This window comes from Eretmochelys imbricata, chromosome 1, assembly GCF_965152235.1.
Source record: "Eretmochelys imbricata isolate rEreImb1 chromosome 1, rEreImb1.hap1, whole genome shotgun sequence".
Lineage (NCBI taxonomy): Eukaryota > Metazoa > Chordata > Testudines > Cheloniidae > Eretmochelys > Eretmochelys imbricata.
Window position 1 is genome coordinate 356,098,170 of NC_135572.1, and position 16,886 is coordinate 356,115,055.

General features: G+C 55.4%; 1 protein-coding gene across 1 annotated transcript in view; it reads right to left on the minus strand.

Annotated features, from left to right (window-relative positions):
- CCDC136 (coiled-coil domain containing 136) overlaps window positions 1-16,886 on the minus strand; it is a 37,968-nt gene that overhangs the window by 15,693 nt on the left and 5,389 nt on the right. Inside the window, exons 2-3 of the mRNA XM_077807303.1 lie at window positions 12,094-12,297; window positions 10,969-11,043 (exon numbers count right to left, since the gene is read on the minus strand). Of these exons, the coding sequence (XP_077663429.1) occupies window positions 10,969-11,043; window positions 12,094-12,297 (279 nt within the window). The remainder of the gene's footprint in view (window positions 1-10,968; window positions 11,044-12,093; window positions 12,298-16,886) is intronic.

Genomic DNA, 16,886 nt, shown 5'->3' on the forward strand with positions numbered 1-16,886 from the left:
GGCAAGTGAGTAATTAAGTCTTACAGTGACATGTGATCATGTCACCTGAACTGGACTCCATCTTTAACCTGGTGCTTTTCCACTAAGAAGGAGGGGTGGGAGACAAGAGGGACAAAGGATTCCCGCCTTATGCAAAAGATATATAAGTGGGTGACAAAGTGAGCAGCCATCATGAGAAATCCCCTAGCTACCACCTGAGCTGGAACAAGGTCTGTACCAGGGGAAAGGATTGCGCCCAGACTAGAAAGGTGTCCGGTCTGTGAAAGAAACTTATTGAAACATCTCTAAGGGTGAGATTTTATCTGTATTCAATTTTTATTACTGTACTAGACTTAGACTTGCATGTTTTATTTTATTTTGCTTGGTAATTCACTTTGTTCTATTACTACTTGGAACCACTTAAATCCTACTTTCTGTATTTAATAAAATCACTTTTTACTTATTAATTAACCCAGAGTATGTATTAATACTTGGGGGGGGGGAACAGCTGTGCATCTCTCTCTATCAGTGTTCTAGAGGGCAAACAATTTATGAGTTTACCCTGTCTAAGCTTTATACAGGGTAAAACAGATTTATTTAGGGTTTGGACCCCATTGGGAGTTGGGCATCTGAGTGTCAAGGACAGGAACACTTCCTAAGCTGGTTTCAATTAAGCCTACAGCTGTTAGGTGACATGGTTCAGACGTGGGTCTGGGTTTGCAGCAGGCTAGCGGGTCTGGCTCAAACCAGGCAGGGCACTGAAGTCCTAAGCTGACAGGGCAGGAAAGCACGAGCAGAAGTAGTCTGGGCACATCAGGTGGCAGTTCCCAAGGGGGTTTCTGTGATCCAACCCGTCACAGGATTGGCAACAGCGGGATTTGTGGGTATGATCTGATCTGTATGTTGACCTGGGTCTGGGGCTTGGTCCTTTGGGATCGAGAGAACCGTTTTTCTTTTACTGGGATATTGGTTTTCATAACCATTCGTCCCCATAACAAGTGGCCCTGGTGATGATACTGGGAAACTGGAGTGTCTAAGGGAATTGCTTATGTGACTTGTGGTCAGCCGGTGGGGTAAAATCAAAGTCTTCTCTGTCTGGCTGGTTTGGTTTGCCTGGGTGTGCAAAGCAACCCCAGCCTTGGGCTGTGACTGCCCTGCTCTAAGCAATTTGTCCTGCGTTGGTACTCTCCGTTGGGTCCCGCCAAAGGCAGCCTCGTTACATCTCTACGGTGCTACCGGACTCCTCGTTGTTTTTTCACCCTGAGATTGGGACTCACTGCTGAGTGACTGCAGGCAGCGTTACACAAGGTAATAGTGTTGTCAGGTCCTTAGACCTCTGTAAGGCATGTGACTTGCTACCTCAGGCCATTTTGATTAAGATACAACAGTGATATAAAATTCACCCGGCACACGTTCAATGGATTAGAAGCCGGCTCACTGCTAGGTCTGAAAACATAACTGTCAATGCAGGTGCGTGTCTAGTGGGGTCCCGCAGGGATCGGTTCTGGGCCATTTTGCATTTTTATCAATGCCCTGGAAGAAACATGGTGCAGTTTGCAGGTGACACAAAGCCTGGGGCAGTGGGAAATGAATAAGAGGAGAGGTCACTGATTCAGCACGATCTGGATCGCTTGGTAAGCTGGGCACAAGCAAACAATATGCGTTTTAATACAGCCAAATGTAAAGTCACGCATCGAGGAACAAACAAGACAGGCCAGACTTACAGGATGGGGGTGGGACCAAATGGGAATTGTCTGTTGTATTTTTATGACCCTTTGTGACGGGTTGCACCAACCGCACACAGGAGAGGCAAGGGTTAACAAACTGTTCTGGGCCCAAGAGGCCATGCCCCTGTGGAGGGAGCATTAAAAAGGGAGCAGGTCAGCTCAGTTGAAGCTCACCGAGGAGCAGAGCAGCCAGGAAGCCACTGGGCTCCAAGCCACCAGGGTCACGCCTCCTAGCCGCGGGAAGCCATTTGACCGCGGGAACCGAAGGGGACAACCTGCTGTGGCCAGCAGAGGAGAATCTGGAGACTAATCAGAGGGAACACGAGAGGGACCCCACATCCCACCCCAAGACACCACCAGAGGGACGGGAATGAGGGTAGGAAGCGACACAGGGAATGGACGTGAGGGTGTCGGGACCTGAACCCTGTGGCAGGATCCACTGTTTCGAAGGGCTCCGGATCGGAACCCTGTGGAGTAGGGTGGGCCCGGATTCCCCTACCTTCCCCCACCACTAGGCGACTCTACCCCCTGAACTATAGCCACTCGGTAAAGGGGCCTTTGGACTCTCACCGTGATATGGCACACCCCACAGCATTGCCATTAGGCAGCGCTGTCAGCCCAGAGCACTCAACTAACCCCCGGAAACGCCTACGCATGCCTCAGTTTCCCATATATGCTACATGGTTACCCAGTGTGGGGAAAGGGACTGTTTGCTTTCAGGGCAGGCTGGAAGACATAGGCGTGCATGTCCCCCAGCTGTCTGAGCTGGATGGGTCATTAAAAAGGACTGGCCGAGGCTGACCTCATGTCAATGGAGGGTCCGAGAAGACAATGGCAAGCCCAATGGCCCAGACACTGGAAGCCCATGCCCCAGAAGTCCAGTAATCCCTGCGGAGTGACCAAGTCCCTCCCAACGGGCTGTCTCCGTGGGACTGGCTGAGCGGAGTTCCCGGTACGAAACAGAAGGGCTGGAACCCCATAGCTTCAGTCTAGGAGGCGGGGAGGCTGCTTGGCCATCGCTGGAGAAAGAGCGAGACCCCGTAGAAGGGCTCGTCCTAGAGACTGTTCCAAAGCTGGGGGCGAAGCCCTGACCCAGGGGCTCTGAGACAGGGCGATTCTATCCTGGGAAGCGGAGACTCTGAAAGAAACTGGGGGGGTCACGGAGACAATCAGCTGAACACGCTGTGGCCAAAAGGGCTAATGCGATGCCTGGCTACGTAAGCAGGAGTAGAAGGGAGGTTCTGTTACTTCTGTCTTGGGCACTGGGGCGACCGCGGCTGGGATTCGGTGTCTGGTTCTGGAGCCTGCCCTTCAAGAAGGATGTTGGTAAATTGGAGCGGGGCCAGAGAAGGGGCAAGGAGGGATAGGTCAGTGGTTTGATCATTGGCCTGCTAAACCCAGGGTTGTGAGTTCAATCCTCAAGGGGGCCATTTAGGGATCTGGGGCAAAAATTGGGGATTGGTCCTGCTTTGAGCAGGGGGTTGGACGAGATGACCTCCTGAGGTCCCTTCCAGCCTGGATAGTCTATGATTCTAAGAGCCACAAGAAGGATGAAGGGATCAGAAAAGCAGCCTTACAGTGACAGCCTCAGGGAGCTCCATCTATCCAAAGCAACGGGGTGACTTGATCACGGTCCATAAGTACCCACATGGGGGCAGAATCTGATAACAGAGGCTTTTCTGTCAAGCAGACAAAGGTCGAACAAGCTGCAGCGGCTGGAAGTTGACCTAGACAAACTCGGGCTGGGAAGAAAGCGTCATTTTTAACAATGAGGGTAATTGACCTTTAGATCAATTCACCAGGGTCGTGACCGATTCTTCATCACTAACCATTTCTGTATCCAGATTGCATGTTTTTCCGAAAGATCTTCCTTCTTTCAAACAGGAATTAATTCAGGGGACTCCTCTGGCCAGGGTTACACAGGAGATCAGAGCAGATCATCACAGGGCTCCCTATGTCCTTATGCTTAAGGCTATGATTTAGTTACGGGGTTTGCGGAAGTCACGGAATCCATGACTTCCAGCGACCTCCGTGACTTCAGCCTGCAGTGGTCGGGAGCTACAGGGTCCCCCGGGGGTTGCTCGTGGGAGCAGGGAGCTGCAGGGTACCCCCACCACCTCTGGTACTCCCGGAGCTCCAAGCTGCTGCGGGTGGCGGGGAACCCCCTAGCTCCTGGCCACCACAGGGGAACCCCGAGCTCCTGGCCACCGCAGGCCCCTGGAGCTGTGGGCGACGGGGGTACCCCACAGCTCCTGGCTGACACTGGAGATGGGAGCACCCCCAGCTCCCAGCCCCCACAGGCAGTGGGGGGACCCCCGGAGCTGCGGGTGGCAGGGGTACCCCACAGCCCTCAGCTGCTGCAGGTGCTGTGGGCACCCACAGACTTCCATTTTATCACTGATGTTTTTAGCAAAAGTCACAGACAGGTCACAGTTTCTGTTAATTTTTCTTTTTTGTCTGTGACCTGTCCGTGACTTTTACAAAAAATGTCCCTGACAAAATCTTAGCCTTACTTATGTTCTACAAATCTCTGCCTCACAGGGCCCGGGGGAGGTGTCAGAGAAGGGAGGGGGCTATTCTGAGCAGAGAAGCTTTTCGGTTACGGTTGTAACGATTCTCCACCCAGGCAGGGCTTCAGCACACAGGGGTCCTCCTGGAAGCAGTAGGAATAACTGCTCCAAAAGCCCCACCTGTGGGGAGCTAAAGAAGAATCCCTGTCAGTTGCTAGCAGTATAGGGCCTATGAGACACACCTGAGCAGTTCTGATTCCACCCGGGAGAGCACAGAGGAGATGTGTGATTTCTGTACGGTGCTTAGCTCTGGTGGGAGACCAGCACTTCACCAGCAGAGGCTTTGCAGGCTGAGAAGGTTTGAGTTGCTCTGGGGAGGCAGCGCTGTGGAAAGTGACCACCCACCCCTGATTTCATGGTATCATCCCCAATTAGTTACGTTCAAAGCTGACTGCAGAAAGTTCCAACGGGATCTCACAGACCTGGGTGACTGGGCAAGGAAATGGAAAATAAAATTAACTTGTTGATAAATGCAAAGGGATGCACATTGGAAAACATAACCCTGACTATACAGAACGAGAGGGTCTAAGTTAGCTGTTAGCACTCGAGAGAGAGATCTTGGAGTCACTGTGGATAGTTCTCAGAAAACATCCACTCAATGGGCAGCGGCAGTCAGAAAACCGAACAGAGTGTTAGGAACCATTAGGAAAGGGACAGATAACACAGAAAATACCGTAATGCCACTGTATAAATCCATGGTACGCCCACAGCTTGAATACTGCGTGCAGCCCTGGTTGCCCCATCGCAGAGAAGATCCATTGGAATTGGACAGAGTACAGCAAGGGCCACACAGATCATTGGGGTCTGGAGCAGTTTGCATGCGACGAGAGATTAGAAAGACTGGAGCTGTTTGGCTTGGCAAAGAGACCATGGAGGGGGATGTGACAGAGGCCGTGACGAAGTCAGGCCGGACAGCTGGAAGGCAGGAGAATTAGCCCTAGAATGATTAAGGTCCTTTTCCCTACAAGCTGAGAAGGGGTCACCTCATGTCAATTAGGGACCCCGAGACCAATTAAGGGCTGTCTGCATCCTTTGCCACCCCCACTCCAAAGGAGAGTGGGAGCGTTATTCACCCTTGGTTTGTAGTAGAACTCGTTTCTTTTTTCCCTTCAGTTAGTGGAGGGGCACCGCGTGGGCCTGCCTGGGAAATATGCCTCCCCCCTGTCCAGCAGGAGAGTAAACACTGTCCAGAGAGGGGCTGACTTCCTCCCAGCCCCCACCGCCAGAGGGGGGAGCGCTGAGCCCGCCGTGGTGCGGGGAGGCGCCTTGCCACAGGGCTATGAAATCACGATTGGGGTGGAGAAAGTGAGTAGGGAAGTGCTATTCACCCCTTCACAAAACACACGAATCAGGGGTCACCCAATGAAACTAACAGGCAGCTGGTTTAAAACACACCTAAGGAAGTATTTCTTCACACAATGCGCAGTCAACCTGTGGAACTCCTTGCCAGGGGATGTTGCGAAGGCCAAAAGGGTAACTGGGTTCAAAAAGAACCAGACAAGTTCCCAGAGGACAGGTCCGTCAATGGCCATTAGCCAGGATGGGCAGGGATGCAACCCCACGCTCTGTGTGTTCCTAAGCCTCTGTTCACTGGAAGCTGGGACTGGGCAACAGGTGGAAACGTGGATCACTCAGTAATTGCCCTGTTGGGTTCATTCTCTCTGGGGCACCTGGCACTGGTCACTGTCGGCAGACAGGAGACTGGGCTAGATGGACCATTGGTCTGACCCACCATGCCCATTCTTATGTTCTTGATTTGTCCCTTAGCGCAACTGCCCCGTATTTTCGGATGTACCGAAAGGCGTTAAAATAGAACAGAAGGAGCATTTCATACATGACATGGAAGCTCACGAGAACTGTGTGGTCTCCTTGAGGGCGGCAGACACGTACCCGCCCTGCTACGGGAGTTGGTGTTCCCCTGAAATGTCCCGCACAAGAACGTGCCGCCCCTCGCTTTTCACATGGTTTTTCCATTCCACAAAGGGGATCGCCCCAGCGCTGCATCCAGCAAGGACAGACAGGGACAGAGCACAGGGGGCTGGGAGACCAGGCGGTCCCACGAGAACAGCTCTGACCACATCTGGCTGGGCTGAGCGATGCCTCGGGGGAGGCCGAGGGTGCACACACTGGAGAGAATAATTCCACACTGGCCGAGGGATGGGCCGAGGGGACCCACTAGGCCAGTGGCGTCCAGGCCAGGAGGGACCTAGCTCACTAGGATTTTAAATCAGACGGGCTCCAAACCCCCAGCGCCCTGTGCTCTGGCTGGTCCCGCAACAGTAAGGCTCTTCCTGGCTGTCCATTTCCTCAGGCCTGGGACTGCAGAACTATGAAGAGACTCTCCACCCGCCCGGTAGCAGACACGTGTGAGTGTGTGCTCACGTACGAGTGTGAACACGTACGTACCAGCCGGGGCAGGTGCTATTTACAGCTCCATTGTGCACGCGTGCAGACACACAGCGCTAAGTAATGGAGTCGGGGCTAGAAATCACAGCAGAGGGGACCCGGTAACCTCACCACACGCTGGCAGGGAAGCTGAGCCCAAATCGATTTTCCCAGCCGCCAGAGGAGCACGGGACACGTCTGGGGTGTGAGGGTCAAACGGATCAGAATATAAAGGTGATCAGTGAGTGACCAGGTCCCCCAAATACCACGTCACCAATTGTTTGAGGAGTTTGGGGGGTCCTCCACCCTGCATATTTGTCCTCGTGTGGAACATAGGAACAGCCGGACTGGATGAGAGCCAACGAACACCCCGCGAGCCCAGTGTCCTGTCACTGGCAGTGCCCAGCACCAGATGCTTCAGAGGAAGGTGTGAGAACCCCACAGTAGCAGACGTGGAATAATCGGCCTCCCACTTTAGGTGTCTACTAATCAGAGACCAGCTCAGACCCTGAGCCAAGCGCTCTGCTAGCCCTGCGGGAATGTCTGTTGTCATTAATAATGCTGCAGAGCCATGGCTAATCCCTTGCTGAAGCTTGGATGAGTTCTTGGCCTCAACAACTTCCTGTGGCAGGGAGTTCCACAGCCCAAAACACAACCAGCAGAGTGCGTGGCCCTGGGGTGAGCAGAGGTGTTTTGTAATTGAATTCAAGGGAAACATTCCCCAGACAGAGATAAAAAAAAACAAATCAAAACAAGGTTCATGCTTTTTTTAAAAATGAGCCGGGGGGGGGGGGGAGGGAGGAATAAAACCGAAAATACAGTCAATCAAAGGAAGCAGAAGATCTGAAAGGGGAAACGTTATTCTTATACAGACACAGGTTACTTTTTACAGATGGGAAACTGAGGCATGGGGTAGCTCAAGTGATTTGCCCAAGGTTATACAGGGAATCTGTAGCAGAGCTGAGTACAGAACCGAGATCTCTGTGCCAGCCCCACTCCAAGGGCCATTATGGCTCCATCTCGGCTGAATGCATCCCAGGGCTGGGGCTGTGCTCAAAGCAGGGAGCTGTAGAGAAAAGGGTCTTTAGGGGTAGGGCCTTTGCACCACCCCAAGCTTAGATTCCTAGATTCCAAGGCCAGAAGGGAAAATTGTGATCACCTTGTCTGACCTCCCCTATAACAAAGGCCAGAGAACGGCCCTAAAGTAACGCCTAGAGCAGACCTTTTAGAAAAACATCCTGTCTTGATTTACAAATGGTCAGTGATGGAGAATCCACCATGACCATTAGTAAACTGTCCCAATGGTTAATTGCGGTCACTGTTAGAAATGCATGCCTTATTTCTAGTCTGAATTTGTCTAGCTTCAACTTCCAGCTGTTGCGGTCACAGTACACATTTCTCTGCGAGGGTGAAGAGCCTGCTAGCAAATATTTGTTCCCCTAGTAGATACTTACAGACTGAGATCAAGTCACCCCTTAACCTCCTCTTTGTGGAGCTCCTTGAGTCTGTCACTATCGCAGACCAGAAGAAGGGCTCTGGATAGGGTGACCAGATGACAAGCGTGAAAAATTGGAGCACTTCTTTTGGGTCTAGTTGTGTATATAAGACAAAGCCCCTGCTATGAGGACGGTCCCAATAACACCAGGACGTCTGGTCTCCCTAGCTCTGTGTGGTGCAAAAGTTCATCTCTTTTGCTAACAGAAGTTGGTCCATTACAAGATAATACCTTGCCCACCTTGTCCCCTCTATCACCACAGGGCAGGTTTTCTAATCCAGGGGCTCTCAGCCCTTCCAGAAGATGGGACCCCTTTCAGGAGTCAGATGTGTCTTGCGTACCCCAAGTTTCACCTCACTTAAAAACCACTTGCTTACAAAATCAGACATAAAAATACCAAAGTGACCCAGCACCCTAGTACTGACAGATTGCCGACTTTCTCATTTCATCTGGGCGAAATCTGAGTTTGTACTGACTTCGTTAGTGCTTTTTTACGTAGCCTGTTGGAAAACTAGGCCAATATCTAGATGAGTTGATGTACCCCCAGAAGACCCCTGCGTGCCCCCAGACCAGGACACAGGATTCCAGCCATGGCCACACCAGTGCCAAATACAGATGTAATTTACCCTCCCTGTGCCTACTTCTGCATCCAAGGATCGCATTAGCCCTTCTGAACACAGCCTCACCCCGTATCAGGGCGACTTGCCCCTTTAGGGCGGGCGGATCTGGGTCTAGCTGAACTACCGAGGCACCCCTGGGCTGGATCGGGTGGTTCCTATAAAGGGCAGCAGGTTGCTGGAGCGCAGGGCAGGAAAGAAGACAGGCAGAAGACCCTGACACCAAAGGATTTGAGCCCCAAGACCAGGAATCTGTGGCTCCAGCCAAAGCAGCAAAGGCCCCAGCAGGAGGGCCTGGGGCAGGGGGAATTGGAGTCTGCTGGGTGTGGGCACGCTGCAGCCGAAAGACCTGAGATATGGGGTTTCCCTTGTGAGGCCGCAGGCAGGGAAAGTGTGGGAGAACCCGAGGGGAGGCTCACCCTAGGGGGGCCGTCCTGGGACTCGGTGGTTCATGAGGTGAATTGCAAAGGGCTGGCGGGTGGGTGAGGCAATCCCTGGTGGAGTTTGGGTCGGAAGGAATTAACAGGGCACTGCAGAGCCACCCCCCAGCCATGATGCGGGGGGGGGGGGGGGGGGGCTGCACACAGGGGACCCCACTTCGGCTGTATTGAATTACACATTGTCCGCTTGTGCCCAGCTAGTCAGCTCGCTCTGTGTCTCTGACCCGTCCTCTTCGCCGCCCCCTCTTCCCCCGTCTCTGGGCCCTCTGCAAACTGCCAGGGAGGAGTGAATGTTTCCTCCCAGGTCATTAAGGAAATAGCACAGGGCCAGGAGCCGATCCCTGCAGGACCGCACTGGAAACACCCCGTCAACGCTGGCTCCCGGTTTACACTTACAGCGGGAGACCCAAACCACGGGGGCGGGGGTGGGGCGGGGTGTCATTCGTTTTCTTTCGTTAGTGGCCCAGACAAGTGTCTGAGCTCCCCCAAGCTGGGAAGGGAACCAGAGCGTCCCAGCAAAATACAAGCTGGGCCAGAGCGTCCCAGGAGTCAGCCCCTTCTGCCTGATCTGGCCCACCTTATAATTCGCTTGCCCGCTCTGGTTCCCTTCCCCCGACCTGCAGAAGAGCTCGGGGAAGCCCGAAGGCTCGTCCACTTCAGCAAAGCTCCGCTAAAAGACGTTCCCTTGGCTCTCGAATACCCTGGCACCAACACGGCTACCACACAGTGAGCAGGGCGAGCCCCAGCAGTTAGGCAGTTTTTAATCCATTTAAGCCACCAGCACAGACTAGAGCAACCCCAAGGCCTGCCCCGAGTGATAACTGGCAGTCTGTGACCCCGCAAGCCCGAGGAAGGCCCCACAGGCCTGCTGTAGGGGGTGGAGTAGAGCTGGACGCCCAGGATATTGCCCTTTGCCCCGATCTAGCTAGCACACAGCCCCCTGAGCCATAGGGAACCCCTTTCTGGGGTTCATCTCTAGTCCCCTATCTTACTCGCCCTCTGGAGAGTGCTTTGTTTAGAGCAGCAGCAGGTGGCTCGGCCCTGCCTCTCCTGAGCCCTCTGAGCTGACACCCCTGGGGGCGCTGCGTGTGCCTGGGAGCAGGGGCAACGGGGGAGCCCTGGAGTGGGCAAAGGCCCCGTTTCTCGCACTGGCTCGTGACCGACTGTTTCCAAACATTTTGGAGCCCAGCGGCAGCCGCTCAGTGGGGAGCCAGCAAAGCAGCCCTGCCCCACAGGGCTGCAGCAGAGTGGGGCAGCTGCTGGGAAATAAAGGGTTAAATGATCTGGAAAGAGAGCCGCAAAGCCAACTGATCACCCGGCCAAGCAGTGATGGGCGGCCACTGCTGGGCCGGGGCCTGGCAGCTGCTCAAGGGCCCACAGCAATGCTGCCTGGCCATTCAGGACAGGAAGCGAAGAGGAATCTTGTTTCAAGGGGATGGAAGGAGCGAGAATGGAATTGCCTGAGTTGGAATTTGGCCAGGACATTGGGATTAACGTCTGTCTGTCTGTCTGTCTGCCAAATGAGCCCATCGCCAGCCACTGCTCCATCTAATTTCTGGGAGAGTCAGAACACGAAGCAAGGCAGGACATGTGAAAGGCCATTCGCTCAGGGAAGGCCCCGGCCAGTCCACCAGTGCTAAGTATTCCCAGTCTGGGAACAAGCACACCATGGCGTGACCGGGCAGCAAAGGAAACCATTTTATCCCCAGCACGGGCAATAATTAACCTGTGGAACTCACTGCTGGGGGGGGTTACCTTGGAGCCTCTGGATCTGTTTGGTGAAGATCTCAGCCTGCCGGGCACTGGCCAGTCGCTCGTCCTCCAACAAGCCTGCAGCAGAGAGCGCAAGGTCAGCAGGCAGCGTGCAGAGACCCTGCTCCTGCATCCGCCCTGCCATGCTGATCAGAGGAATGGGGCTGCAGGCCCCCAGGGCCTCAGCTGGGCTACATGCCACGGTACACAGGGAGGGACGTCCTGGGGGAACATGAGCCCAGCTGAGCCCTCCAGGGGGGAGAGGGAGAATTGCCCCCAGCCACCCCACGAGCATCTGGAGAGAGACACAAGGGACATGGGAAGGGCACGGGAGGGGCTGGGAGCCCTGCGTGGACCCTAGCCCGCCCAAGGGAACGGGAAAGCACATGGCACCGAGGGAGCTGTGCATGGGAACCTGTGCAAGCACGAGCCCCCCCGTGCCCCATGGTGCTCACGAGAGATCACAAGCCCCCCTGGTGCCCCATGCATGGGGACCTGAGAGAACATGACAGAGATCTGGTGAGGCCACACCTGGAGTATTGCGTCCAGTTTTGGGCCCCTCGCTACAGAAGGGATGTGGACAAACTGGAGAGAGTCCAGTGGAGGGCAACGAAAATGACCGGGGGCTGGGGCACATGACTTACGAGGAGAGGCTGAGGGAACTGGGCTTACTTTGTTTGCAGAAGAGAAAAGTGAGGGGGGATTTGATAGCAGCCTTCAACTACCTGAAGGGGGGTTCCACTGTTCTCAGTGGTAGCAGATGACAGAACAAGGAGCAATGGTCTCAAGTTGCAGTGGGGGAGGTCTAGGTTGGATCTTAGGAAACACTATTTCACGAGGAGGGTGGTGAAGCACTGGAATGGGTTCCCTAGGGCTGTGGTGGAATCTCCATTCTTAGAGGTTTTTAAGGTCAGGCCTGACCAAGCCCTGGCTGGGATGATTTAGTTGGGTTGGTCCTGCTTGGAGCAGGGGGTTGGACTCAATGACCTCCTGAGGTCTATATGATTCTGTGGAACGTGCACCGTGCCAGGAGTTCACGAGAGACGCCCTGTGCACACCAGTCACCTTCCCGTGCTCTCCTGCTCACACGACTCCGCATGGCCCCAGGCCAGCGTGTGCCGCCCTTACCCTGTAGCTCCAGTGAGTCATCCTCGTGCTTCACCGCCAGCTCCCGCGTCTCCTCCAGCTCCTTCAGCAGCTGCAGCACCTGGGCCCTCAGGTCTTCCATCTCCTGGTCCGTCAGGTCCAGCTGTTTGTCGTCCTCTTCCGTGAAGCCCACTTTCCCCACATCCTCCTCCTCTTCCTCCTCTGGGTCCGGGGCATCCACATCGCCTGGCAAGGAACACTATGTGAGCCTCCTGCCGCTGACCTCCAGCCCCTCGCAATGCACTCACTGCTTGTGCCCCAGGCCACGGCTTGCAGCAGGGAGCCAGACCACCCCCTGCCATGCCAGCCTGGTACCAGGCCTCTGAGCCCGCGGCAGAGACAAACCTCTGAGTCATTGCAGCGTGGAGGGGCAAAGGCCCCCCTGGCCCGGCTGGAGAAGCGGATTCCGCCCCGCCGCACGTGACCCACTGGCTCCACCTGACGGCAACGGGCAGAACCTCTCCAGCCGATTGGCTCTCGAGGTGGGGCACCCGCCGGGCCCACACAGGCAGCCACAGGGATGAAAAAGGGGGTCCCCTCCTGAGGTCCATCCAGAGCTGACCCCAGGGGCCTGAGAGAAATGGCTTGGCTGGAGGCAGATGGGGGAGAATTGACAGGGCTTCCCAGAGCCGCTCGTTAAAATTCTGCCCCCATGGTGACCGGAGAAAGGGGTAGGGGCTGGAGTCACCTCCACCGATGCTGCTAAGCCCCCATGCCAGGCACTGCGTACCCCTGGCGCTCACAGGACCACTGCTCCGGGGCCACGGGCAGGCATTTCCCAGGGGCTTGGGGTCCCCCGCAGAGTCCCCATTTCTCCACCCGTCACAAGCACACACCATCCCTCCATACACTTGTTTCCTCCCTACGTGGCTTGCTGGGCATGGCAGGAGAGGACAGATGACCTGGCAGGCAGGTCCCTGCTACCCTGGGCAGGGGCTGGGATCCCCTCTCAGCGCCACCCCATCAGAGGCGCCCAGGCTTCAAGGGAAAGGGCGGATTCTTCTTGTCCTGTTGCTGGCACCCTCCAGGGGCAGAGACTCTTCCCAGCTGGGCAGGCTCACCAGGCCAGATGTGAGCTAACCCAGGGGGACCCAAAGGTTCCAGCCTGTGACACCCCCCTGCCCTCCCAGGCTCGCGGGGGTGAGGAGCAGGGCTGGAGCGAGCGGGCTGGGCTCTGAACATGCCCACGGAGCAGAGCCACTGAGTCAGGAGGGGACGTGTTTATCCAGCCGCTTTCCAGGAATTACCGAACTGGGCTTTAGCCCCCGCAGGTGGGCTCAGGGGCACCCAGCGCTCTGGGCTGGGGAGAGGATTGCTCTCCGGGGGAGGGGCGGGGCTGGCGGCTGTCTTTCCTCACTTTGCCTGTAACACAGACAGTGGCAGCTCCCCACTCCCTGGGGCGGGGGGTTCAGCTTACAAGGAGGAAAAATGGACCACACAGGGCCCCACCCGCTGCCTCCGTCCTGCCCGTTTGCCCATCTAACACCCCTCCCCCCCCCCCCCCCGCAATGGGGAACATCATTGACTGCTCGGTTAGAACCATCGCTCGCTGCTGCCCCTCACCATGGCATCTGGACGCCTGCCATATACAAGCTGTAGCATCAGCCAAGTCCCCAGTGGGCTTCAGGGAATCTGTGGCACCTCCCCCTTTGGGGGCGTCTGGGGAGAATGCAGCTAGTTTAAGCACGTCGAAACGTCAAACCTGAGTTCATGCAATGGCCAGATGACAAAGGTAGGCCCTAATCCTGCAAATGCTCGTGCACGTGAATAACGTCACACCCAGGACTAACCCCAGCATGACCAGTTACTCACACGGGGCACATAGGATCAGACCTCATTCCTGCAGGACGCCGGGCAATCCCAAAGTTAGGGATCTCCTAGCAGCCCTCAGTGTCCCCACATGGCCCAGCCTCGGTCAGATTCTCTTCTAGTTTACACCATCATCAATCTGGATTAACTCCGCTGACGTCAACAGCCTTGCCCCGGGGTTAAAGCGACGGGAGAGGAGGGTCACAGGACAGAGATCCATGGAGCCGCCTGAGCGGAACTGACAAGCTTACGGACAAAGTGTAATGGGCCAGGGTATGAAATACGAGGTCAGTGGCCTCACACCAGGGATGGACTTGGCCCAGTCCATACAATGGGAATGAGTTACTCTTGTGGTATTCATGCCTCCTTGTGTTTTAGAGAGTTGACCAAAGGGGGATAGGCTAGAGGTCTATAAAGCCATGACTGATGTGGGGACGTGAATCGCGAAGTGTTATTTACCCCTTCCCATAACACTCGAACCAGGGGTCACCCAATGAAAGTAAGAGGCAGCAGGTTTAAAACAAACAAAAGACAGTACTTCTTCACATGACACACAGTTAACCTGTGGAACTCATTGCCAGGGGAATATTGTGAAGGCCAAAAAGGAATTAGATAAGTTCCCGGAAGATAGGTCCACCAATGGCTATTAGCCAGGAGGATGGGCAAGGATGGTGTCCCAAGCCTCTATTTGCCAGGAGGATCAGGGACGCAGCCCCCCATGCTCTGAGTGTCCCTAGCCTCTGGCTGCCAGAAGCTAGGAGTGGACGAGAGTGGATGGATCACTCGATAACTACCCTGTTCTGTTCATTCCCGCTGAAGTGTCTGGCACCAGCCAGGAGACAGGGCTAGATACACCATGGCTCAGTCTGGCCGTTGTTATGTTCTTAAAGCAACAGCATCAGGTTAAGACCTTTTGTTTTTTAATCAGGGGGCAGACTTTCAAAGACACATAGGAGCGGGCCATGCCCACACAGAAGGCCAATGGGAGCCGGGCATTTGCCTCCCCCTGCTGCTTTTGAAAACCTCTCCCAAGATAATGAAACCAGTCAGTTCTTCCAGCCCCAGTCCCTCGGTTACTTTCCACAGGTTCCTCATCTTGGAGAGTGAAACCAGGCTAGTCCGGTCCTGCTGCCAACTCGCCAGGCCTGGCTGGAGGCGGCCAGGGCCGGGTTACGGACCCCGCAGGACAAAGCGGGCGTTCTTTAGCAATCCAGTCTAACGGGAACTGACAGGACAAGAAACTAAAATAAACCCAGAGACCGGATTCTCTTGGTCCCACAGCTACTCTAAGCTTCTGTTTACAAAACCGAGGTTTGGGCAGATTTGACCTCCATGGTGCCTTTACACTTGCAAAATTCTCTTCTCCCCACCACCTGAGCAGAGTTAAGTGTTTTCTATTTGGACAGTCACGTAGGAAGAGGCTGAGACAACGTCTCTGTTGCGCTGGCCCGAAGGGACGTGGCCCTTTGCTAAACACACAAAGGGTATTTTTAAGGAGCGCAGTGGTCCCCGATTTTGATGATTTACGACGGAGAGGCTGTTCCCCACCCAGAAAAATAACTTGTTTCTTCTGCTTGCTTTTTACCCCAAGCCTCAGGGACATGGAGTCTGGTCTGGGTTGACTGGAGGAGCGGTGGGAGGTCTCTGGGAGATGCAGGAAGCTGGTGCAGGGGTATGAAGCCTGAGCCAGCCTTGCTCCCCTGGGAGGGGCCTGCAGCACAGCCCATGACCCAGCCCGAAAAGCACGGGGCTCACGCGCACTCGACTTTAATCTCCTTGGCAGGTGGGTGTCTTCAGCCAAACTGCAACATCGCACGGAGCTGCCACCGAACGACATGTTACGAGGCCTGCACCATGACTGCCACAGATTCGGTAACGAACTGGAGGGATGTCTGGGTCAGAACTGTGCACCCATGTGTCATATGCACTATACTGCGACCAGCTAGTGATGAGTCCCCTTTAGCTCTGCGGCCGGTGCATTTGGAGCAGGGGGGGTCTGGGTGCAAGCTCGGCTGTCGCTGGGGAGCTCTGGCTGTCCAGGGTGGCCCTGGAGTTATTGCAATAATGTTTCTACCTGCACAATTGGAAAAGCAGCCAACAAATGAGTCCCTGCCCCACACACGCTTCCTGCAGACAGATCCGAGGTCCCACCACTGCTCCCCTGAACCGAGCTGGAGCAAGGACTCGCTAGCTGAGACCCCCTCTTCGATTAGCATGCTGAAAGCCCTGGCACCAGCCCGTCCCGCTTTAGAGTGACTCTCCCTTGTCTGGTAGGGACAGAGGAGGGAGCCAGCCGGCTCCTAGTGCAACCCCAATCTCCTTGGCAAGCTCCATCCCACTGGGTTTGCCAACTCTGCCTCGGAGAGCAGGGGCTTGTGACAGCTCTAGGAGCTAGGCAGGCCGGGGCTCTGCTACTGACTTCTTTCTGTGGCCCTGGGCAAGTCCATTCAGCATCCAGTGCCTCAGTTTCTCCCTCTGTAAAATAGGGGTAAGGGTCCCAAGCCACACACCCTGAGGAGCTGGGAGGATGAACTCCTTAAAGTGCCTTGAGATCCACAGTGAGGGAGGGAAGTGGTCAGTGAAAAGCATTGACAGGGCCCATACACCATTCCCTGTCCCATCGCACTGGGGCGGCCGGGGGGCTCCATCCTCAGCCAGGCAGCAGGCTGATTTCTTGGGCACATCCATCAGAGGGCTCTTTGGTCTCCTCTCAATGAGCTCCTTGCAGCCCAGCTGTGGGGCGCTGGTAGCTGGGGGAGTCTGGGCTCCAGAGGAGTGGGGCTAGCTGGCTGTCCAGAGCCCTGGATTCTCTCTTCCCACTCCGCCAGCCCGGAATCCCATCCCCACGAAGAAGACAAGTCATGGGGCACTCGCATGGGACGGCTCGTTCTGGCCGTTCTCCCGCCCGGGGTCCGTCTGGCCGATTTCCAGCGTCGGCTCTTCGGGGTGCCCGCTTGGTGCTGCTG